The 26,880-nt window shown below is 40.6% G+C and overlaps 1 protein-coding gene across 8 annotated transcripts in view; it reads left to right on the forward strand.

Moving 5' to 3' along the window:
- The window catches only part of NALCN (sodium leak channel, non-selective), a 640,650-nt gene that overhangs the window by 260,043 nt on the left and 353,727 nt on the right, over positions 1 to 26,880 (forward strand). For all 8 annotated transcript variants that reach the window (XM_068267982.1, XM_068267985.1, XM_068267987.1 and 5 more), the window contains 2 exons: positions 2,826 to 2,993; positions 3,910 to 4,101. In XM_068267982.1, coding sequence (XP_068124083.1) covers positions 2,826 to 2,993; positions 3,910 to 4,101 — 360 coding nt within the window. The remainder of the gene's footprint in view (positions 1 to 2,825; positions 2,994 to 3,909; positions 4,102 to 26,880) is intronic.

Genomic DNA, 26,880 nt, shown 5'->3' on the forward strand with positions numbered 1-26,880 from the left:
TTTCAAGGACAAAAATGTCTTTTAAATGCGGAAAATGTCAGGTTTTTTTGCACAGGTAACAATAGTGTGTTATTTTCATAGATTCCCCCAAGTGGGAAGAGTTTTACTTACTTCGTTCTGAGTGTGGGAAATATAAAAAAAAAACGACGTGGGGTCCCCCCTCCCAGACCTCTTTAACCCCTTGTCCCCCATGCAGGCTGGGATAGCCAGAATGCGGAGCACCGGCCGCGTGGGGCTCCGCACCCTGACTATACCAGCCCGCATGGTCCATGGATTGGGGGGTCTCGGAAGGGGAGGGGCAGCCAAGCTTTCCCCTCCCCCTCCGAGCCCTTGTCCAATCCAAGGACAAGGGGCTCTTCTCCACCTCCGATGGGCGGTGGAGGTGGAGGCCGCGATTTCCTGGGTGGGGGGTTCATGGTGGAATCTGGGAGTCCCCTTTAAAAAGGGGTCCCCCAGATGCCCACCCCCCCTCCCAGGATAAATGAGTATAGAGGTACTTGTACCCCTTACCCATTTCCTTTAAGAGTTAAAAGTAAATAAACACACAAACACATAGAAAAAGTATTTTAATTGAACAAAAAACATAACCACGAAAAAAGTCCTTTAATATTCTTAATTAACCATTAATACTTACCTGTCCCTTTAAATAAATGATCCCACGCAATATCCTCGGAAATGTTCTATCAGTTACAATGTAACAAAGTTATTACAATGTAACAACTTTGTTACATTGTAACTACGCCGCACCCGACGTCACTCACCGCCGCCGCCGCCACCGCGTCTGTGCTGCAGGACCCGACAGAGCTCTGAGCTATAGCTCAGAGCTCTCGAAAGCATCTTTGTATTTGGGCTCCAAGGAGCCCCATTGGTCCTTAGCAGACCAATGGGGTTCCTTCTGATTTGAAGGAACCCCATTGGTCTGCTAAGGACCAATGGGGCTCCTTGGAGCCCAAATACAAAGATGCTTTAGAGAGCTCTGAGCTATATAGCTCAGAGCTCTGTCGGGTCCGTGCAGGACGCTAAGTCCCCGCCGGCTCCGCTGCCCTCCCCGCCTCTCCCACATGTCACCCACATGTCACCCACATGTGGGTGACATGTGGGTGACAGATGTGGGCGGGGTGGACAGCGGGAGCTGCGGGGACTTAGCGTCCTGCACGGATGCGTATGCGGCGGCTGAGCGGCGAGTGGCGTCGGGTGCGGCGTAGTTACAATGTAACAAAGTTGTTACATTGTAATAACTTTGTTACATTGTAACTGATAGAACATTTCCGAGGATATTGCGTGGGATCATTTATTTAAAGGGACAGGTAAGTATTAATGGTTAATTAAGAATATTAAAGGACTTTTTTCGTGGTTATGTTTTTTGTTCAATTAAAATACTTTTTCTATGTGTTTGTGTGTTTATTTACTTTTAACTCTTAAAGGAAATGGGTAAGGGGTACAAGTACCTCTATACTCATTTCTCCTGGGAGGGGGGGTGGGCATCTGGGGGACCCCTTTTTAAAGGGGACTCCCAGATTCCACCATGAACCCCCCACCCAGGAAATTGCGGCCTCCACCTCCACCGCCCATCGGAGGTGGAGAAGAGCCCCTTGTCCTTGGATTGGACAAGGGCTCGGAGGGGGAGGGGAAAGCTTGGCTGCCCCTCCCCTTCCGAGACCCCCCAATCCATGGACCATGCGGGCTGGTATAGTCAGGGTGCGGAGCCCCACGCGGCCGGTGCTCCGCATTCTGGCTATCCCAGCCTGCATGGGGGACAAGGGGTTAAAGAGGTCTGGGAGGGGGGACCCCACGTCGTTTTTTTTTATATTTCCCACACTCAGAACGAAGTAAGTAAAACTCTTCCCACTTGGGGGAATCTATGAAAATAATACACTATTGTTACCTGTGCAAAAAAAACTGACATTTTCCGCATTTAAAAGACATTTTTGTCCTTGAAACTTAAAAATCGATTTTCTCAAAAACTATAAGGTCTTTTTGAAAAAAAATTTTTTCCTCTTATTCCCACTGATCCCCTTAATATACCCTAGGAATTTGGTGTTCCTAAACTTTAAGCAGGCTTTGCTATTAACCGTTAAAGTCGGCGGGTTTTTAAATGTATACATTTTAACTTTGAAACTTTAACATCGATTTTCTCAAAAACTATAAGGTCTTTTTGATAATTTTTTTTTCTTCTTATTCCTCCTGATCTCCTTAATATATTCTCCAAATTTGAGGCTCTTAGCATTTAAGGGGGCTTTGCTATTAACCCTTAAAGTCGGCGGCTTTTTTATATTATACGGAGCGTTACGGTTTAACGCGAAATTACGGTAGCGTTTAATGCGAAATTACGGCATGAACAAATAACCATTGTAATGCGAAAATTACGCGAAAATTACGCTTACGCGAAATTTCGCGAAATCCTTCTTCATTACGATTATGTACTTACGGCCATAATCGTAATTACACTAATTACGCGAAATTTCGCGAAATCGTAATTAGGTCATTACGCTCATCTCTAGTAGCGAGCCCTGGGCTCATTACATGATTTAAAAAAAAAAAATTTTTAAACTGCTGTGCTGCCCCCTGGCGGTTTTTAATAGACCGCCAGGAGGGTTAATTTCTTCATAGGAATGATTAAATCTCAGTATTTTTAAACACATTAAACACATTACTAACACACCAGCCACTGTGTAGCTAAAAACCCTGATATGTAGCCCAACAGCCTTTCTCTGTGATTATAGAACTCTTCATAGTAATTTCAATGTATCGCAGTTCTCTAATCTTAATTAAACATGTGAAAGGCAGCAGTGTTGAGTTTGTTTTTTTTTCTTGTCCTTCCACAGGTTGCTTTTACTGTTCTGTTTGACTTGGAGGCTTTGCTGAAGATTTGGTGCTTAGGATTTACAGGCTACATCAGTTCATCTCTTCATAAATTTGAGCTGCTGCTTGTTGTTGGGACAACGCTTCACATTTATCCTGTTCTTTACCACTCACAATTCACCTACTTTCAGGTAGATCTTATACATTTATTTCATAGATAAAATCGTAGAAAAAATATTACATTGCTATGTGTGTGTTTCTTAGCGAAAAGTGTCTTCCTGGTTACTACTACATGCTAAAGATCAGCATTCTTATGATTATTTAGTACTGTAGGTAGTGGTACATAAATAGTGATCCAATAGAACGCTAATGCAGTATCAGAGAGAAGATATTCTGTTTCAATACATTTCAGTTTAAAGACATTAGAATAGTACCGAAGAATGGCATATGACTGTAAAATATTTGTTATATAATTTCTCTAATATGTAATTTAGGTTTACATAGCATACTGCACATCTTTTACTCAGTGGCGGCTCTGGCTTCAAATTTCTGGGGTAGCACAAAGGGGAACGATGGCTAGCTTTTGGAGCCCATTTGGGTGATCCTAACCAGTGTTCATATGCCAAGCTTTAGATATTTTTTTTGCCTAACTCAGGTGATACAATTATGGCTAACTAGCTCAACAATGATACAAACCATATGTAAATATCACAAACCGAACTCAGAGGCTTATGAAAAGAGCAGATTGTGCAAATGATAGTGCTATTATGGAAGAAAAGTTACCTGCAGATGCACTTGACTAGTTGACTGGCATGCTTTAATCATTTCTTGCTAGAAATCTGCTCTTGTGTGGACAGATCACAGACAAATCACTATTAGCACGTGTTGCTTAATTTTGCCACACCCCTTTAGCACCTGTCCTTGTCTATTTGAGGTCTCTGTAAGATAAATACAAGTCCATTTGTAGGTGAATATTTGTAGCACATAAATGAGTTATATCCTTGTTTAATGAAAGTGAGATTACTTTAATTTGGAAATGTAAGCCACTTGCACTTTTTATTTCATTAGCATTTGTTGCATATGGCATGTGTTTGTCTTTTCTTCTAGGTTCTGAGGGTAGTACGACTGATCAAGATATCGCCAGCCTTAGAGGACTTTGTGTATAAAATATTTGGACCTGGTAAAAAGCTTGGAAGTCTGGTGGTTTTCACTGCTAGCCTTTTAATTGTCATGTCAGCAATTAGTCTGCAGATGTTCTGCTTTGTGGAAGAGCTGGATCGGTTTACTACATTTCCTCGGGTATGTAGCAGACATCCTTCTTACTTAACTGAATCCATCATGTTGCCAAGTGCTCTGTGCAAATCATTCATCATGTATCTTATACAGTTAGTCTTGGGAATAATAGCAAACTAACAGTTGTAGGTTTTTTTTTCTTTCCTTCTATCACAAAAGATAGCCAGAGCAAAGCTAAGTGAATGAATGTATAAGAACCGGATAAGAATGTACACAAATAATTCTTTAGATTTGAAACACAAAAGATGTTGAGAGTATGGAAAACTGAATGACACAATAAGGTGTATAAAGGATGGAAGGCCATATGATATGAAGAAATAAAACCTACAAAACCTACTGTATACACAAGTCAGAACCTTCAAAATGAATAGGGTTCAGTCAAAACACAGAGCTGTAATGAGTTAGTGACTCAGAGATTGATTCATAAGCTGAAATGTTGCAAATTGCTGTGGCCATGATCACCAGGTGGGATATGATTGCATTTTGTCCAATCGGCTATGCAGCCATGATTTGCACAGAAGTGAAAATGCTTCAGGCTTCCTGTACATCAGGAGCTGCATTTGGCTCAATTGAAATGAATAGGGAAAATCTGTGCTTGTTTTTCTGTACCTTGCCTGGCATCACAGTGCACTGTGGGCCGGCTGCTAATTTCATTTATTCATAAAGTGTAGTGGATTTACAGTGCAGTGCTTAGTAAAAAAACAAAACACTTTTTTAAACTAAGTGTTGTGGTACATGTGCAGTGAGCCGAAAAAGGACAAAAAATAAAAAAGCAAAATCAAGGTAGCCTCTCCCAAACCTCAATGACCACTTATCCAATTATTGTACAGAGCAGGGCAGGGCAGGGGATACATTACAAATGAAAGTGGCACAACGGCCCCCCTTTGCAAACCACCCTCATTCCAATGTGCCTATTGCCTGAGAAGGAGATGGCATGAGTAAGGGGGGGGGGGGGGGGTTATAACTGGTCACCCATTTAATATTCGGTGACCTTATAGCTACTACACCCAGGTATGTAATTAAATGAGGTGATTTTTTTTACCCCTTTCATATTTCCCACAAAGGAATACATATAAATAAAAGACACCGTAAAAATTGTTTAATGAATTAAAACGCACATAGCTTTATCTTTTTTTTTTATATATATGTTAAAATCCTACTTTTCTGATGGTCTCACTTGAGCTTTTATCTACCTTCATAAGTTTGTGTAGTGTAATGCTCAGTCTAAACTGACATGTTCAAGCTACTTTATACTGGGAAGCAATGCTGATGCATTGCATTCTGAAAGCAAGCAAAAAGTACAACAACAAAAAAAGAACATAAATGAAAAACAGAAGAGTAAATTTAGAAATCATATGCAGATTATGAGGTTTCAGTTAAGCATTTTAAAGTGACCCTGTAGTGAGAGGGCTATTGAGAGTGCCATCCTTTTAAACATATAAGTTGTTTTGCCATCTTGCTGATCTTTCTGACATCGGCAGTGTCTGAATCACAAACATATATTTGGTACAAGTATGCGGTTAATGAGGTCAAACTTTAGTCAGAGTATTTGATCTGTATTCCCATTCGGGGTCTGTGGCATAAGTATTAGACAGGCACTTATAATTGTTTAATTTGAAATAAAGCAGCTTCTATATTACTCTCACTACAGGGTCACTTAAAAACAGGCAAGTGATGACCAAGCTACCTAAGTAACTGTTAGACTTTATAAAAGGCACAGAGAACACTGAGGGCTGCATGGCTCGATGGAAGGCCATTCAGACTCACTATAGCATCAGTATGATACAACTTTTAGCCCAAACCACCTAACATTTGCAAATATCTATCTTAAGCATTTTGAGTCATCCTAAAGCAGGGGAGTCAATTCCAGTCCTCAAGGGTTATATCCATGCCATTGAAATTGAGAAATTTGTTGTACTTTATGATGAACCACACAATGGGCCTGATTCACAAAGCGGTGCTAACAGTTAGCACGCTGGTGAAAAGCCCTTTATCACGCCTAAACTCAGTTTAGGCATGATAAGTTTAGGTGTGATAAGTTTAGGCATGATAAGTTTAGGTGTGATAAGTTTAGGCGTGATAAGTTTAAGCACCAACTGGGTTAGCACTGCAGTGCACAGCTGATCAAAAGTTTTGCGCTAGCAAAGTTTGGTGCACTTTGCATAGAGTTTAATGGCACTGCTTTGCGTGCGGGACTTTGTGCTCGATCTAAACTTATCTAAACTTATCATGCCTAAACTTATCATGCCTAAGCTTATCACGCCTAAACTTATCACGCCTAAACTGGCTTTTCACCAGCGTGGTGCAATGGTTATCACGCCTAAAGTCTCTAACTGGGTTAGCACCGCTTTGTGAATCGAGCCCAATGTCTGATTCAGTCCCATCAATTGTGAGGTGTGCCAAAAATGTGTGAGGACCTCAGCCCTTGAAGACTGGAGTTGAACATCCCTGTCCTAAAGTGTACTTCAGATTAGCTGAAGTTTTTTTCTTATCTTTTATTCAAGACTCTACGTAGTAAAAAATAAAAATGCTGCACTTTTAATAGGTTAATCCTTCATTCACCAGTAAGGCACAGTCTTCAAAAGCACAAATACATCAGATGTCTAGGTGAATAAATACCTCTTGGCAGTAGTGGAGCAATAGGGATGTAGTGGTTGTGACCCCACCAGGAGCCCTTTTCAGCTACTGTATTCGTACTTCATTGGTTCTATGCATTACCTCTTTATGGGCTACAGTGTGAGTTTTACACTGGCCCCCCTCAAGCACTCTATTCAAAACAACTGATATGAAGCACCAAGACTGACAAGAACAGTCTGTGTGTTAGAGAGAGTTAAGCAGGGGAGCTGAACAGTTTGTGTATGATTACCACTATTCAAAGCACATATAGACGTAATCATTAATTTCATTTATCATCAATGAAGAGCTAATACAGCAGTTTTGAGTCCAGGGGCCTCAGTGCTCACAACCTCTGCATCCCCTAGCACAGTGATGGCTAACCTTGGCACTCCAGCTGTGACAAAACTACAACTTCCATCATGCCTCTGCTTAGAGCTTTCGCAATATTGCAATGCCTCATGGGACTTGTAGTTCTACCACAGCTGGAGTGCCAAGGTTAGCCATCACTGCCCTAGCGCTACCTCACTGGTGGTAATCACTAACAAATTGTTCATCTTCCCTGCTTACACCTCTCTAACCCTGGGGCTGTCTTTGGTAGGTTTCCATGCTCCATATAAAATGCAATGTATAGAAAGCTTAAGAATACCCAATGTAAATCTTAAACTAGAGCCCATAATTCCTTAAATATGCCATTGTTTTTTGGCTTGGACAGATGGTATTGAGGCTTTATTTTTTTCCTTCTACATATACATGACTAAATTACCCTTACTGAACTCTGTAAAATTCTTCAACATTGTATAAATACCTGGGATGTATTCTGTATGTCACAGTAACATTGTCTGCCATTCATCAATTGTTATTTTCAGTTTGATTGAGCCATTTTGCCACAAATCATATAGGAAGTTGGAAGCGTTGCCCTTGATCCCTGCATGTCTGCATGTAATATTTTGTTGATGGAATAGGCAGCGCTTCCTCTAAAGGGCATTGTTGTTATATAATCAAAATAAGGTGTCACCCTGCAGCAAATTGCACATTTGTGCTAAGCAAACTGATGTAATGATTTGTGAAAGTCCAGGTTTACAGGAACATTGTCAACTCCGATCAAGCTGTTAGTAAACTGTTTAAAATAAATGTAGACATGTTTAGCCTGGATCTGTCAGAGGCATTCTTGTTTATTCTTGCGTCCCTGCAGAAAGAGATAAAACAACAACAAAATGTGCATCAAGTGTGATATGTGTTGCTGTTTCTTATGTTATTTTGTTTTTAAATTAAGAAAATATTTTACAAGAAAATATTTTATAAGAATGTCTGACACCTTAGGCCCGGTTCACATCTGCGTTTGTAAGTCAAACGGATCCGGTGAGCGGATCCGGTCTCCGCTTCACCAAATCCGGATGGCTCTGTGCACACTGCCAAACGATCGATCGGATCAGTTTTTACTCCGTTTTCTGGCAAATACATACCTAATGCTCTTTTGCAGCCGGCGGTAGAGGCTTCCTCTTCTTCCGCTGTGATTACACAGCGCTTCATGTGACTAGTCACTTGACGCGTCATGTAGTCACGTGACGCAGAAGAAGACGGAAGCCTCTACCGCCGGCTTTAAAAGAGCATTAGATGTGTATTTTACCCTCTTTCACCCACCCATGCGCCCGGCTGCTGCACCCTCCCTCACCCTCCCGCCGCTCAAATTTGCATCCCCACATCTCCCCATCCCCCGTGGAACGGTCCGTTTCTTCACTAGTGTGAAGAAACGTTCCGTTTTCCATTGCCCCAATGCTGCAGCATTTTTTGTCTGGTTCCATTCCGCAGGGCAGAACGGTTAGGAAAATTATGCTGCAGCAATTTTTTCGATCCGGGGACCGGAACGTACCCGTACCAACAGACGTATGTGAACGGTCCAATAGGTTAACATTGGATCCTTTCCGTTTGTACAGTATAGGTTCCGGTTACGTTTCCCACAAAAAAACACAGATGTGAACTGAGCCTTAAAGGGAAGACACTGGCCCGTTTTGTTGCAGTTTTTCTTATCTGAAAACATTCGGAAAACACTGGAGAACCTAAATGTAGCCACAAAAACCTGGTCTGGACTTAAAAATTGTCTGCTATCAGGTAGTATTATTTGACTACAATAACTGATTTAAAAACTTTTCCCACATTTAAGGTGTGCTCAAGCTATCCTCGGTGCGTTATAACAAACATGCTGCTTTGGTCCCACAGTAGACAGATCTGTGTGTAGCCCCACCATGCTACCTGGATCATTGGAGGGGGCGGGGCCAGCCACAAGTTGTTCAGAGTGTCCACAGAGAAGTACAATTACCTGGTCTATAATATTAATGGTAAGTTTATTGTAGTGGTGAGAGACAGAGTAACAAAAGATTCCTCAAAAACCCACTGCCTCGAAGTCAGAGCCCAATGTGCATTGTAATAAGTGAAATAAGCATTTGATCACCTATTAACCAGCCAGATTTCAGGCTCCCAGGTGCCTTCACTGTATATATGCACATAGTGTTGCATTGCATTGAATGGTGCAACACTGCATTTTGATCGATTTCCAATACATTTCATTCTGAAATCTATTGGAAATCTGGTCCTTGTGTATGGCACACATCAGATAGATTCCTATCAGAATTGACCTGACAGACATCTGACAGAAATCTATCTGATGGTCGAAACTGCTGCAAATCTATAACTGTATTGAACAGGGTGGCATCTTACCTCCATTGAAGACTCACCAGGATGGAAAGGAAAGTCTTTATTATAAAACACGGTTATACTGTAGACAACGCATGTCATGGGTCTTAGCCCGCTTCTTCATGTCAATAAAAACAGTAAACCTTTTAGAATTGCCGTGTGGTGCATGGGTGCCTATTAATTTTGTACTACTTTTTAAAAGGCACCCACGCAACACACGGCTTCCACTTGCCAAACACCACCTACCTTTCAGGAGGAGGTGTTATGAGCTAGGTGGAACCACTGGGCAAACTGTGGATACTCCTGCCCTTCAGACAGCCCTGTCCCAGTATAAAGTGACACTAATTAGCTTTTTTTGCATTTCTCTGTTCACCGTGAATGTTTAATCTTTGTGATATCAAGCTCTGTTTTTCTTCTCCTGGCTGTATGTACCCTTTTGTACTATCGCTTTTGTATCTCAGCCCCTGGTCTGCATGCATCCCTATGGGCAGCTGCCTTTTATCTATACGCTGTTTCAACTGCTGCTCTGGTGGGGTTTCATTTCTTCCCACTCCTCCGCAGTTCTGCGGATCTCACACAGCCTCTCTGGCATGTGGAATAGTGCTCCATTTATATTTCACTTATTTTTCACTTATTCCACCACCTCACTTTTACCCCACTTTCTTTTTATCCCCCCGTTCACTCCCCCCACCTCCCCTCCCCCCCCCCCCCCCAGTCTCTTCGTAGCCTCCCATATAGGTGTATTTTATTGCCATTGAACCGCAGCAGCAGGTTTCCACTAAGGACTGCCTTGCGTCCCCAGCTACTGTTGTTAAGTGCATATTGCCTCCCCAGCTCTGCCCTGCACCACATTGGCCAATAGAGTCTGGTTAGAGGGAGACCTCCCTCACCAAGTTGCGTCTGCGTGCATTTGTTATATATGCGCGCGCAACACGGAGCAGACTTCCGCCTTTGCACGTCACTCGGTAGTCATGTGATCCGTGTAACCCACGTGACCATATGATGGCTGGCAATTCTAAATCTTTACCACTCGCCATTGGTTCTCGCACTGTGGAGGGCAGTTAGAGAGGGCGAGTTTGGGGGTGGACACACACAGCGCCTCCCATACGAGACGCTTATTAAGGAAACTACAGAGATTCCTAATTAACAACAAAAAGAAAAAACTTCAGAGACTTAGAATTAAGAGTGGACGCCTGGATGCACAAGCAGCAGAAAAAGAGCAACCCACAGGTGTAATGAATCTTTCCTCTTATCAGGCTACTGAAGCTGAAATGTCAGTACTCTCCAAAGGCCTGTCATTCTGCCCTGCGAGACCCATAGACAGGATTGCACTCTGTGGAGATATGGAGGAATTTTTCAGAAAGCTGCGACTCAAGGAACACTACCATGATAAGGAAGCCTGTGATACAATGGATAATGGACCAAAACGCACCAGATCTAAAAAGAAAAAAAAGAAAAAAAGATGGACCCCCAAAGAAGGAAAAAAACCCGGCCCTGGATAAATACATCAACAAATTCAGACGCAGAATCTCTGACAGGATCCTGAGTAAAAGAAAGACACTGGCCCAGAACGTAACACCACAGGAGCGACAGGCCATCAGATCCCTTAAGGAGAATAAGGACATTATTATTAAACTAGCGGATAAAGGTGGTGCCATAGTCATAATGAACACCAGTTACTACATCCAGGAGGCACAAAGACAATTATCCAATACCGCTCACTATGCCAAATTACAGGGGGACCCCACAAAAGGCTACAGGATGGCACTTAATAGGATGGTTAACAGATTGCCTGCAAACATCAGACTACATGTAAGGACCCTTATCCCTGAAGAGCCTAGAACAGCCTGCTTTTACATGCTTCCCAAGATCCACAAAGAGGGAAACCCAGGCAGGCCCATAATCTCAGGGAGCGGAACTCTTACAGAGAACATCTCAGGGTGGCTGGAAAACATCTTGAAACCTCTTGTCTGTAAAAGACCCAGCTACTTACAGGATACCACCCACCTCCTGAACAAACTGTCAGCCATCGGCCCAGTACCTGAGGGAACCATACTGGCCACGATGGACGTGGAGTCCCTGTACACGAACATTCCCCATGATGATGGTATTGCGGCCTGCCGTAAATATCTTCAGGGTCAGGGCATACCTGTAAAGCCTATTACTGGACTGATCAAATTCATTCTCACTCATAATTATTTCACTTTTGAACAGGACCTCTATTTACAGCAGATGGGCGTGGCAATGGGTTCGCGATTCGCTCCACAGTATGCAAATCTATTCATGGCCAAAATCGAAGAGGAATACCTCAATGCATGTGGCATAAAACCCTTGGCCTACTTCCGCTTCATTGATGATATTTTAATCATCTGGTCCGCAAGTGAGGATGATCTTCTCCAGTTCCACAGGAACTTCAATGCCTTCCATCCTACAATCAAATTGAAACTTACCTACTCTCACACAGAGATTTACTTTCTGGACACCACCAAGTACATCAGGGATAACAACATACAAACCTCTGTGTATCGCAAACCTACAGACCGTCCCACATACCTAAGATATGACAGTTTTCATCCCAAGCACATTAAGAACTCTATAATTTACAGCCAAGCTATAAGGTACAACCGGATTTGTTCTGACAGGATGGACAGAGACAAGCACCTGGATCACCTTAAGAACACTTTCATTAAACAAGGTTACAGTCCTCCCATGGCTGAGGCCCAAATCAGGAAAGCCAGCAACATCCCCAGGACTGCACTCCTGAAATATAAGCAAAACCAGAAAGAGGAACGTGTCCCTTTGGTTGTCACCTACAACCCACACCTGGAAATCTTAAGGAGGATTGCTAAGGAACTTCATCCCATTTTACACAAGGATCACAGACTGAGAACGATATTCCCTAAACCTCCACTCTTGTCATATCGGCAACCACACAATCTAAAACAGATGATTGTCAGGAGCTCTTTGAATAGGCCTCAACAAAACGGAACATCACCCTGCCGACAAAAAATATGTGGGACCTGCAGACACATTTACTCCACTGACAGGGTAACGATACCAGGTTCACAACAGGAGTACAGAGTACAAGGTAAATTTTCTTGTGGGTCCACAAATCTGGTATATCTGATCATGTGTGCTAAATGCCCCAATGTTATGTACGTGGGAGAAACTGGACAAACTCTGCGCAAACGTATGAATGGACACAGGCACACTATTAATGATACCAAATCTGGACTCCCAGTTGCTACACACTTTCGGTCCAACGGACACAGCATGGAGGATCTTCGTGTCACTGCCCTGAAGGGCGGCTTCAAAACGTCAAATGACCGATTAATAGCAGAAACAAAATTTATAAATTGTTTCAAAGCTGTGCAGAAGGGTTTGAATAAGGACAACAACTTTCTATATTGGTATGAGATTGATGATATATGAACTGTCTCAGCCACCCTAGCTGAACTTGTGAACTAAGAATTTACGATACCTCTGGGTCAATCCTAATACCAGGTCTGTGAGCAATAAAGTAAACAAGGATCCTTATCTTACCCCATTTAGATGGTCTGTTTGTATTAAGGCATCTTCATGATGTATTTATGCTTAAAAAAATATCTGTTTTCCCTTTTGATGTTGCATGTATATAAGCTGTCTGTACCACCAGCTTGCAAACTAACAGGATGAAAACCTGACGAAGGCTGCAAGGCCGAAAGCTTGTTCATTCTTATTCATTTGTAGTTAGCCAATAAATGGTATCATCCTGATTTTAAACTTCTTGTTATTAAGGAAGTAACACACAGCACCGATTTGTGCACATTAGAGCCCCAGAGGAAGATTGTTAAAAGCAAAACGGTCGTCAGGCCGTGCACCCGATGGTGCCCACTGCCACCCAAACACCCTTTCACTGCCAGATGTGATAAGTACAGTATCATCTTTTTACTACTTAAATATTTTTGAGATTGGATGTCAGTTTTTCACTAATTGTGGCAATAAACACTGCAAATAGTGCCAAGCATTCCTGGAATCTTGTTTGATTTGCTCTGCACAACTTAATGATCCAGAGAAGAAATGGGTGAAAATGTTGTCAGATTAGACCAAAATTGAGCTCTTTGGCATTTCCTCAATTCGCCGTGTTTGGAGGAGGAGGAATGCTGCCTTGACCCCAAAAACACCATCCCCACCTACAGACATGGAGGTGAACATATTATAATTCCGGAATGTTTTTCTACTAAGGGAACAGGACACCTTCACTGCATCAAAGGAAAAATGAACGGCTATGTACCTTCAAATCTTGAATGAGCATCTCCTTCCCTCAGGCAGGGTATTGAAAATGGGTCATGGATGGGTATTCCAACATGACAATGACCCAAAACACAAGGCCAAGGCATCAAATAAGTGTTTCAGTAAGATGCACCTGAAGGTCCTGGGGTGGCCTAGCCAGTCTTCAGACCTTAAACCAATAGAAAATCTGTGGAGGGAGCTGAAAGTTTGAGTTGACAAACATCAGCCTCAAAACCTTACTGACTTGGAGATCTGCAAAGAGGACCGGGCTGAAATATCTCCTGAGATGTGTGCAAACCGGGGTGGCCAACTACAAGAAATGTGTGACCTCTGTAATTGTCAACAAGGGTTTTCCCAGAGAGTAATTTTTAGATAGGGAATTAAATACATATTTCCCTTATGACAAAGTACATCAAGTTCTGACTTTGGATCACTGTGTTTTTAAAGGTTTTTTGTTGTTATTCTGTCTCTCAAAGCACATCTACAATACACCTATTTTTACAATTATAGACTGGTAATTTCTTGGCCAAGGGCAGTTCATTTCTTGGTCAAGGGCAAACAAACAAAATCAGAGGGGGTTCCCTCACTGTACCTATTTTCTTTTGTGATGGCATTTATCCTGTGTGCTGTGAAGTGGGTATGGGCCCTGAGGCTTGGCTTTATACAGAAAAACAGCCACTCTTTGTCCATTTTACGGATAGGCAAATGTCCTTTTGCAAGAGATCTGTTGGATTTGTTGAGATTGGCAGAATGCAAGTTCTGGACTTGTACAATTTTCTTGGTGGAAATGCATCCCCAGACTCCAAATGGACTACAAATGGAACACCAGAGTAGATACTACAAAATCTGCCCTGGCTGGCCTCTGGAGATCTGACTCAAGTGTGCTCAAGTGTGCACCCAGCTCAAGACCCTTTTACACCAGCTGCGTTCTGTTTTTGCATTTTAAAAGGCTTGTGATTTTCCAAAAGCAAGTACAGTAAAGTTGCAATTGATATCATGGGAATGCATTTATACTGAAAAATAAAAAAAAATTCTACAAGGGCAATCATAGTTCTGCTGCATTTTTCCTGCATTTTGATTGAGGCCAAAATAGTGAAAATTCCAAAATACGAAATGCAAAACACTTTTGCATTTGCGTTTGCTTATCGTGATTTTTGGTGTGACAGAGCCTCATGGTTTCTTTTGTTATTTTTGATATATGAATGAGTAGGGCTTCCATCTTGCCTGGATTTAATTTAACTTCCATGAATCATTGAACTAATCAAAATAAATTTGCAAGCGATATCAGGGCACTTGCTACTGTGACACATATTTTGTCTGCATGTCTGTGAAGTGGGGTTTTCATCATAACTACAATGGTGCATGTCTGTACTTTTATCTGATAGAAGATTATTTATTAGAAGGCATACCTAACTCACCTGTTCCATATGTCCTAAATTACTTTTTTATGTACTTTTGTTCAATATGTATTGTGTATAACCACATTTTCCTATTCAACATAGATATCCTAAGTCCTGTCCATCCTGGTAGAATTACTTTAACTGGCATGAAGCCAGAGTAAACAAATGTGTCCTGTTTATTACCAGCATATTTAGTGAGATGCAAGATATCCCACCTGTTGCATAGATCTCTCGTTGGGCTGTCTTGGTACTTCTGGGTGATGAGAGTACACACAGATCATTTACAGACATTAGTATTTATCTCCTTGCCATATTTGCCCAGATGTCCAGTAATTACCAACATCAGGATGATTATTAGATGTTTTATTTTTAGCACCGTGTACACAACAATGCCAGAATCATTATCCATTTCTTAGCAGTTTTTGCTCTAACATCACAGCTCATCTGATTTTTACTGTAGTCTACACTGAGGGCAACTGCATCTATTAGACTCGCATTCCAAATAAAGGTAACACGCCTGGAAATTTGCATTTGCAGTTTATTATTTTAATGGCAAAATACCAAATGCTTGAAATCCAGGACATACAATAGCCCCAGGCATATGCAATGTAAATTTCGACCTGCAAAAATGTGTATCTTTGACAAATGTATCCTTTTGTCACAGTTGTTTGGAAAATGAATAATAGGTGATTTATCAGAGCATTGCAACTCCATAATTATATGCCAACAGCTATTTAGCTCCAGATACTCCACAGAGTATTTGATGTTTACGATATGCATCCAGGATGACAGTATGCTAAATGGAAATAGGCCAGCATTTGGTTGTGCATGAATCTTCCTTGTAAAGCATATGTGGTTCCTTATCTCTTTCTTTTAACTTGGAAATCTGAGCAGACACCTGTCTCACTTTACTTCATCCAGTACTTGTTATCTTTTATAACTTCCCACTGTTAACACTGACAGCTCAGTGGTGCTGCAAAGCTCAGCAATGGCAGAATCGGCTGAGTGCTAAATGTGAGCTATACTGTTACACTGAGCAATCCAATCTGAATATTAAATTGTAAAGACATGCAAAAACTGGCCTTTCCGTTTTCCATGTAAGTGCTTTTTATACAATATGAATATCTATATATATCCATCTATATATATTTTTGCGTGTAGGTATATATGCGTGTTTTATATCCCATAGCAGATGTACGACATATGCAGTATGTTGATTTTTGGAGCAAGACAAGTTGTTCCTTTCCCTGCAGCTCCACTGCGTGTCGCCGTTGTCCATGTGCATGTATGTGTGCCTTTTCTGTTTCTTGCTAGATATTAGGATTGACTGATGCTGCTTTACAGAGGCACTTTTTTGCAAATGAGTCCAAGTGTACACCATAGTTTTGGCTTGAAAATGGGCATCTTTGCCTGAAAGAGCTCTAGGCCTGTGTCTGTTGCCTGCTATTTAAAGAGGAACTGTAACGTCAAAACATCCCCTGGTACTCACCTCGGGTGGGGGAAGCCTCCGGATCCTAATGAGGCTTCCCACGCCGTCCTCCATCCCTCAGGGGTCTCGCTGCAGCCCTCCGTGCAAAATGACGTCATTATTTACCTTCCCGGCTCCTGCGCAGGCGCTCTGACGGCTGTCGGCTCCGATCGCCGTCGGGTCTGCTCTACTGCGCAGGCACAAGTTTCCGGCGCCTGCGCAGTAGAGCGGACCCGACTGAGATCGGGTATTTCCGTCTACTTCGGAGCTGAGAGCAGCCACAGCCCCCCCCCCCCCCCGCTGGAGCCTGCAAAGGTAAATATTGAATTTACAGTCGGGTCTGTCGCCGGCTGTTTGGAGGGCTGCAGCGAGACCCCCGTGGGACAGAGGACGGCGTGGGAAGCTTCATTAGGATCCGGAGGCTTCCCCCACCCGAGGTGAGTACCCCCCAGGAGATGTTTCTGATGTTACAGAGTCTCTTTAAAGACACATGGACTGGATTAAATAAACATTTGGACTCATTAGCAACCACATGTAAAGCTGCGTACTTACCGCCCAGACGGGTCCTGCAACGTCCCCTTGACAACGTTTGTCAGCAACGCCTCTTCCTGTCAGTTGGTGTGCATGACTTCACGCGATGCTACACGCCAGGAGCAAACAAGACTTCAAGCAATCGCGGTACTTTGCACGGGAGTCGTCGGAGGTGTTAGCGATCCGATCCGCCGTGACGGCCGTTATTGCGATGCGATACTAAGCGACGTTGCGTGGTCGTTTGCCTGTACCCATGTCGCAATATCGCGGATATGAAAAAATCATAGGTTGGAGGAAAGATTGTGAAATGGGTACGTAGCTTAACTTACAAAGTATATCCAGTGAGGTTTGGTATGCTTGATGGACTGTGGACTATCATTTATTGTTAACTATCTACAGTATTTGCCAGCTTACCTCCAGTATTGTCACTACAATTTTTGCATCTGTAAAAAATTCTGAATGAAGTAAAACTTAGTTTGTTTGTGTGTGCTGGTCTCTTCAAAATAAACAAAGTAAAGTGGGCTGTTCGCCATCTAGTGTTTGAACATCATATTACATTTAAAGCACCAACAAGCAAGAAATAACATACAAATTACACTCAAATAAAACTGGATGATAAACAATAAAACCTAACCTATCAGCTATTAGTAATGCAACAGTTGAACTCATATTCTGCATTAAAACCACCCTAGCGGTATAATTATTTCCAGATTGTATTGTCAAAAAGCGGTGCAATTTTTTCACAAGCTTTTAGAAGCTAAAAGTCATACCACTAGCTAGCTCTGTGGCTGCCCTGCACCTTACACACCTCCCATGGATCCAGCTCCGGGTTACTGCTCTGAGTTGCGGATTTCCAACCCGAGCCTGACTCGGGGTTACCGCTAAGGAGGTTAACACTTCATGGGTGCATCGTATCTAGCCTTAAGGGGAACCATAACTGAGAGGGATATGGATGTTTCCTTTTAAACAATCCCAGTTGCTTGTCAGTCCTGCTGATCTCTTTGGCTGCAGTAGTGGCTGAATCACACACCTGAAACAAGCATGCAGATAATCCAGTCTGACTTCAGTCAGAGCACCTGATCTGCATGCTTGTTGAGGGGCTGTGACTAAATGTATTAGAGACACAAGATCAGCAGGAGAGTGAGGCAACTGGTATTATTTTAAAAGGAAATATCCATATCCTTTTCAGTTAAGGTTCCCTTTAAAGTGTAGCCGAGGCGACATGTGACATGGTGAGATAAACATGTGTATGTACAGTACTAAACATATTAATACCCACACTGTTTTACTTGTTTTATTTTGCTGCATGAAAGAGTTAATTTTTAAGGATGGAGGTGACAGCTTCTGCCTTGTCAGTACCTTGTCAGGAACATAGCAAACATCACTGATAAGCAAATTAGAGCCATAAAAGTTTTCCTGGCAGAATACATTTTTCTACATATTTCTGAGAGCAGAGGGAGAGAGAAAAGGGTCAATATAGTTAATGTATTTTCATTTAGGGACACTTAATAGACTGCAACTGAGCAGAGACAACAAAACATTCAATCTACTTTCTAAACATTTAAATATAAGATAAAATCCTGGGATATCTAAAAAAAAGTCATTTTTAGGAGTAGGAGGATAAATACAATTGTTTATCTCATCAGTTTATTTTTAACTTGGGTTCACTTTAATATCAATCTTGTTTCTAGTGTCAATAGTTCTCTATCTCTACAGTAATCTAGGATTGTTTTGCATGCTCATGATAAAAATGAGCTTAGACCATTATAAAACACACCATGGTACCTGCTAGAACTCTGAAGTAACGGTATAAGAAATCAGGTAGATATGGTCTCATATAAAAGGTTGAGTGTACTCTCATCTAGCACTAGCCTTTTCTCCCTTCTCATTAGTATAGTCAATTTGATAGCATCCTGTTAAAAATTGTCTAATATTAAGGATGAGGGCCTTTTCCTATCTTGTGCTAGGGGAGTTGGAGGTAAATGTACCCTAACATGTGGGGGTGGAATATGGGAGCTCCCTTTAATAATAAGTGGTGACGGATGTCTGCATGCTCTCAGATATTCAGGTAAAGGGGTTATTTTTGCTCCCCCACCTATTTATCAGAATGATACAAAAGTAAACTCTATCTGGAAAGAAAAATAATTATTTACTAAAAAAAAACCTACCCATTTCAACAGAGCCATTCATTGAACTGCTTGAAAAGTGTGATAACTTACACCTTTGTCTCTCCTTTGTTGCTCCCCTGCTGCTTAGGTGATGACAGCAGCACTAAGACCAGGTATCTCAGTGTGCATTCTCTTGTCTTAGGAAATTACCATTACTATGTATCTACTATGCATTATTTTGTAGTTAAAGAGTAACTGTCAGGCTGCAAAAGCTAATTAAACCTCTATTCTCCTGTGTTAAACAGTTTAGAAGGAAGCCAAAAAGGCAATACTGAAGTTAAAAATCTCTCTTACTGTGATGTGTGCTGAACAGCAAGGCTGTTATTCCCAAGCTCGTAAGGAGGCCGGCAGGACGCATAACAGATACTGCAAAGCATTCTGGGGCTGCCTCTTCTCCCCACTGCACTACCTTGGGTCATCCCCTTCATTTCCCTATCACGCCCTAAGGCTGCTTTCACAGTGAGAAGTTACAGGCTCATGTTACAGCAGCTTCTAACAGCAGCCTAAACTCACAGCACTGAAAAATCACAGGGCACATGTTCCGTTAGAGTATACTGCATGAGTCCGCTATTGTTCCTAGCCATATGGCTAATTAATATTCACTGCACAGTAGTGTTGTCCATTAGGATCTTTTTTGTGAGTCGAATCATCAGGAAGCAGGGAGGATATGACATCACAATTGGCTTCATAGGAGACAGACAAACATGGAACCTGCCATGAGCTGTCAGGAGCATCATTCTCTGTAAATACTATATAAAAATTCTGTGAAATCCAAAAGTGGACAGTGAAATGCATATGTAATGTAAGTAGAGCCAATATTTAGCTACTGATATATGTGTTTTTTTTTCTCTGAGACCCTATACCTAACAGCTCCTCTTTAGCATTAGCAAAATGCATTTTGCCCTAATTCTGGCCATCATCTCTTATTGCCGACAGATGAATTATAATATGCCAGTAATACCGCATATACTATCAAAATAAAGCTGCATCTGTCCATTTAAAAAAAATATTATCTAGCTAGGTTGATTTCAAAACTAAGATGCAGAAAATACATCTCCAAAGCCTGGTGTGTCGGTCATAGACTGAATTACTCATACCATAGTCATAGCCTAAATAAATCATACCATTATTTTAAAAATGAAGTCATGTTCACCGAAGTGTTATTTTAACCCCACAGACACAAACTGCAGTTTAAATGTATCTATTATATAGATTATATTATACTATTTTATATTATATTATTTACACCATTTAAGAAAAATAGTACAATGTAAAGGAATACTCTGTTTTTTATTCACATATCACAAAGTTATGTACAGTATCATAAGTATTGTTAATCAATATACCAAGGCACATAAATATGTTCTTACATAGCAATAAACACTAGTTCACAAAAACAAGGAAGCTATGAAAATCAGAACTGTCACATATAATGGCTCTGTGCTGCCCTCTAGTGAATCTTAGCATACATTGAATCCTAAGCAATCGAGTATAAGGCACATACCACTTTTTTCCATAGCTTTTCTCTAATGCAACAACTTTGCATTTATTTCATTATGTCTTAAGAAATGTAAATGTATTATCGTTGCTTACTCAAAAAATTTTAGGTGTTCATAATTATTTATATCATTAAGTACCTACAATGGAGAAAAGAATAAATAGATTTTTCCAGTAATTATTCATGTTGTAAAGTAAGAGCATATGTTTGATACATTCCTTTTTAGTTATTTATTCTTGTATTGTATAACTATAAATCTGCAGTAAGATGATGCTAATCCCTAATCTAACAACCCTTGATGTCTGACATATGCCTTTGTATACTTTCTATTAGCGCTATTAAAAAATTAGAATCTATTGAAGATTTTAAAATTGCTGACATGTTCAGTTGCAGAGGTAAATTGCCTCCAATTACTGCTCGAAGATTATTCAGACAAAAGAATATTTGTCATACTTGTTCTAAAGTACAAGTACTAGAACACAAACTTGTTGCAATAGCTTGAATACATAAAAGGTACAATGCAAATAATGGTAATTAGAATAAAAAAATAAAAAAACTTCTATCTCAATCAATGTGCTCTTCCCTTGATAAAAGCTGAGCAACTTTAAACTGCTTAGCCATTTCACAGCATAGGTCTTTGGCAAAATTAGACCTCCCACTTTCACTAATGCTTTTAAATTGTATGTTTTCTCCTAGTTATTCTTTTACTTGACATCAGAGAATAAGCACCAGTTCATTGTTGCCATGGTGACAAATTGTAGTTATCTTTTTCTATTCCTGTATCTCTGATGGCTTGATTTTATCTGTAAAGTGCCAGCAAACACACACACACATTTTCTTTAGTGCTTCCAAAAGATTAAATGCATTACATTTTTATCAGAGCTGATTTTAATGCGGTTGGTTCTGCATCCAGGAGAATTTGCATACTGGAAGAGTATGGAGCAGTTTTGATTAAAACAAACTGATTTTCATTTGAGTGATGCCTGAACATGTTTCATGCTGCTCCTTGATGTAGCTACATATGAATACATATGCATGTATGATTATGAAATGTCTATGTTGGTGGTTTTTTGTAAAATTGTAAATTTGAAAGCTTATTCAGTAGACTGAATAAGCAAGGCGCTACATGCAAAGTCCAGTGCTGTAAAGAATAACTGAAACTCTATTTTGTCCTGGTCTGAATTCCCTAAATATTCTTAATTTGTTGCTACTGTTTATAGTACTTTTGAATTAGCACATTGCTCGTCGCACTCTCTCTGAAACACAGCCTAGTAATGTTTAATTCCTTTCATTTGATCAAATACACTTGAGATCGAGTATAACTACCACAGCAACTCCCCCCAGTCCTGTTCCCTTTGTCACAGCTGCAATTCTGGTCCCAGCCACTGAGAGTCCCCCTAATGCCTTTCTCACTGTGCACAAAGTAACAATTTGGATTGGGTGGAGTGTCCCTACAAAAAAATTCTCGATTGTATGAACAAACTATACAATTTGCAATTTCATTTTTGGTGCCCAACGTTTGATTTGTCAGAAAATCTAGAAAAAATTATCTGATAATAAGATTTTTCCAACAGGTGCGATTAGATTTTTATCAAAAAACGGGATAATCGTTCGTAACTATTAATTGAAAAAAAAGATTATTTTCAACTTTCATTTGATTTGATAGGTTTGGTTGAATAAACAGGAAAATGGAATGTTTTTATTGTACCGTGTATGGGCACCGTTTAAGAAATATTTGGTACCACTGCCACCACCTCACAAGAGAGAGTGTGAGAACTTTATAACCTAATTTCAGACAAGCTAACCTAAAATATCAATATAACAATCTGGTAAGGGTTCTTTAATGGGTCATTCAGAACAAGGCAAAGATGGAAATTATATAAATCATTTATTTTAAATTTAAAATTGTGCATAAAAATTGATTATAAGAAAAATGTCAGAAACATCTAACAATTGAACTGAGATTTAATATCAATAATCAAAAGGGATTAGAAATAAGAAATAACTGGTCTGAGGCAGTCCGTAAAATTACTGTGCATCCACTGGGGTTTAAAAGTCTAAAGCTATTACCAGCAGTCCATTCTGGTATCCAGTGGATAATAGATGGTATCAGATCAGGCAAAAGACGAAGGATTGGTGGACCTGCAACACTGGCTTTTCTTTCTCTCCTTGGAGGGGTTGTAATTGTAATCACCAATTCTGTAGTGTGTACCAGTGTCAATATATGAATATTATTTAATGTATTTGAGGTATATCATTGTCTGTATCATTGTGTACCCCATGTCTGTTTTCTTACTTTGTACAGTGCCATGAAATATGTTGGCACTTTATAAATCAATAATAATGATAACTGGGCGGTCCTACAATCTGACCCATGTCCACACTGCTCATTAGAGGAAGGAATTGACATGAAATATCAGACAATGCCAAATCTCCCTGGCAATACATAAGACAATGAATCCAAGATCAGTTTCAGTTTCAGTATTATCTCCTGAATTCATAGAAATCAAACTCTTGTAAGCTATCAGATTCCATGCTTGTGAGACTGATATCTTGGGCTGGGAAGATGACCTGCTAGGAGATTTGATTTATGAATCTGAGCTGGACACTGCTTATCAGTACCTCTCTGATGTATTGATCAGGCAATAAGGCTTGCTTCCAGAGGGTCTGGAGATGAGGAAAATTGTATTAGTTTATTGCACCTCTGTGAGGCACTCAATGGTTCCTTTAAAGCGGAATATAACCCTGCATTTCAACTTTGCTCTAAAACATTATTTACAGCATATTATATGCAACCAGCATTTTTTTTTTTACTAGACCAGCATTGGAAGGGTTAAACACAGAGGTTTAAAGTTCCGTGGAGAGATATGCAGACGTTCAGATAGATACATTTTACTAAATAGAATGTAACAAGTGATACATTTTACACACTCTTTGGCTGTCCTCCAGCTCCTTCTCAGTCAGAGAGAGTGAGTCACATGCCACACTTAGATACATTTATGTAAACAAAATGTATCTATGTAAGCTTCGGATGCGACTGCATATCTCTCCAGGAACTTTAAAGCTCTGTGTAACCCTTCCAATGCTGGCCTAGTAAAAAAAAAATGGTGGTTGTATATAATATACTGTAAATAATGTTTTAGAGCAAAGTTGAAATGCAGGGTTATATTCCGCTTTAAGTGAGTAAGTGGAAGAGTAAGCATTCCCCACTTGCACCTGCTAACCAATACAATCAATACAACAATACAACCAATACAATCCCTACTTATACACTAATGACTTCTGTAAAACACAATATAATAAAATAGGATGATGCCTGTTTTTGGAGTATGAATTAACTGTAAATGAGCCAAAAAGGGTAGAAAGGGGGAATTCGATCTGGCCCAAAAACTTTAATAACATTATAAAGTAATGAACACCATAAAGCTTTGCAATTTAAACAATTAACAGATAATCAGAAACACACAACTACATCACCCAGTGAGGGACATCACCCAACCAGAAGACATACAGGCCTTATGCTGCCTTTTACATAAGATTTTGCAGAGGTATATTAAAAATACGTAAGCCATGTGAGAAAGATGGACCCATTCTGGCCTGTAAAGTCCAGACTACCATCATCTAATTCTAAATGTGTCTGCAATAGAAACTACCAACATGAATAAGAGATTGTCTTATCACTATAATAACCCTTTTCTTCATGATAAACATGAACCACAACAGCTAGATTCTCCTAAATTCTCCTGGCAACAATTTTAGAGTACCTGAGCACTGTATAAAACACCAACATGTCCAATGTTGCTAAATGCTTTACAACAGCTAACTAGGGATGTGTCATGCTTTTCTTTCCTGGGCATTGAAAAAGATTGTTCGCCAAGGCAGAGAGGGGGATTATATAAAACATTACTTGCCAGAGAGACTTACTGGATTTTTCATTTGAATAAACATCTGGGCTTAATGCCAGGTGTGATTCAATTTGTCATTTTGAGTGTATTCTGTATTCTACATTTTTGCTGTTCCATTTTTCTTTTTACTCTATTTTTTGTATTTCATATTATGCATGTTGTGCTCTTGCATTGCCCATCCAGGTTTCTCCCCAACCTGATTTCTGTTGGTGGTTGTCCTGTGGGGTTTGGTTGTAGCCTTAGATATAAAAGTCTGCTTTTGTCACTATAGTTCAGCTATGATTAAGCATGTCAGCTGATTTTTTTTCTGGTGGTATTTTATATTTTGATGTTACAATGCAGCTTATTGCATTTGTACAGATCTTTCCCAATTTTCTTGATAAAGCAGCTGCTTCTTTAACACCTTAAAATCCAGTTTCATCCAAATTTACATTATTGCGCGTCTACATTTCCAACCACAGGGAAAATGTCAATTTCACTGTATGTCCAAACGGATAACAAAAACATTTAGAAAATAAACAACATTTTCCCAAGGTGATCTACTAATACATTGCTGGCTGTCAGAAAATACTCTATTTAAGCCTAAATCATAAAAAAGTGGCCTAAGAGATCCAGGGCATGCAATCCTGACTTATAAAAAAAAAAAGTAATGATACATTTAAGACATGAAGAAACCTTCACCCCATCTCCCAATAAGGTGGGCAGAATTATCTGGTAGGTCTAAATGAGTGGATCAGATCAATAGGACACTCAAGCAGCCATTGGCTGATCAGCTTCAACATAGTACTTAATGGTTGTAGCTGATCGCAGCTGCCAAGTTGGGATGTTCCCTAGCAACACAGGTGGGCCATAGAGCTCCGAACTCCTTTGTCAAGGCTACAGGCAAAAAAAACGCCACAGCGGTTTTGCCAACAGGGGCGGAGTTTAAGAATCATGCCCAGTTCCTGGCAAATCTGGGAATCTTATTTATTCGTTTAATTGCAATCCTATATTAGGGAACAATAAGTGTATGATGTAAATTAAGTATAATTGTATACTACAACCTTGGTAGCCTTAAACTAACAAATAGCCTTAAATGTAAAAATAAGCAAAATCCATGAAAATGCAATCTTAAGGCAATTTGTTGGTAAGATAGCCCATAGCTCATTCCATTCTGATGTACATGTATAAGCAGTTAAGTAAGTAAGTTGGTGGCACTAACTTATACCCATGCATTGTTATTTGTGTAGAGTACCCCTTATTTTACCATATTTAACATTTCTTTCATGATCCACAGAAGCACATGTAAGGACCAACAATGATGTTTGGAGTGTAACTGCATCCTTTATAGTTTCAGTAACCTCAGAACGGCAGGGCCATGTAGAGGATCCTGAAGATGGTGCTAAACAGTAGTTGGTGGCATGTGAGTGCTAATTGGTACAGGGAGACATGTGAGTGCTGGATTAAGGCCACGAGGGGTACTGGGTACTGGGTGCATGTGCTTTGAAAAACAAAAGTTTGCCTTGTTAAAACACAAGGTATTTGTGATTATTCAGGTTGGAGTGAGCATATGATGTCTCCCACAATGCTTTACTGCTGAACATGCAAATTATGAGCGAGTACTGAGTACCATGTAGGGTCTGGATGTGTCCCATGGGAGAGTACTGGGTGTCATATGGTTTCAGACCATGGGTGGGTACAGGGTGCTATTTGGGTGCAGGCTATGGAAGGTTACTAGGCGCATATAATGGCTAGGTACTGGGTGCCATGTGGTCATGGTTGGGTACTGGGTGTGAACCATGAAGGGTATTTGTTGCCATGTGTGTTCTCCCAGTAGAGATGGCCCGAACGGTTCGCCCGCAAACTTATTCGCACTTTCTGGTGTGTGTACATGCCTGCCTAATTTTTCTGGCTGCACTGCAGCTGCAACAACAAAACAAAAGGCATGTACATGTGTCAATTTCCCTTCGTGATTGTTACCTTGCCGCGGTTTTCACAATGCTTGAGTATCACAACAGGGATGCTCGGATGTGCCTCATCCACGAATTCGGCAATCCGCGTGGTTGCAAAAAAAAATCCGCATTCGGCCCCACCGCATGCGGATTTTCGTCCGCATCCACGCAACCACGCGGATTTTCTGCCGTGAATAGCGTAAGTGGATTCCCGCCCGGAGGCGGATTTTCTTTTAACGTTAATAACAAAGCCCCCATACATGCTACAATCCCCCAAATTGCATGGATTATCGAGGTGATAAGGG

The sequence above is a fragment of the Hyperolius riggenbachi genome, chromosome 2 (assembly GCF_040937935.1).
Source record: "Hyperolius riggenbachi isolate aHypRig1 chromosome 2, aHypRig1.pri, whole genome shotgun sequence".
Taxonomy (NCBI): domain Eukaryota; kingdom Metazoa; phylum Chordata; class Amphibia; order Anura; family Hyperoliidae; genus Hyperolius; species Hyperolius riggenbachi.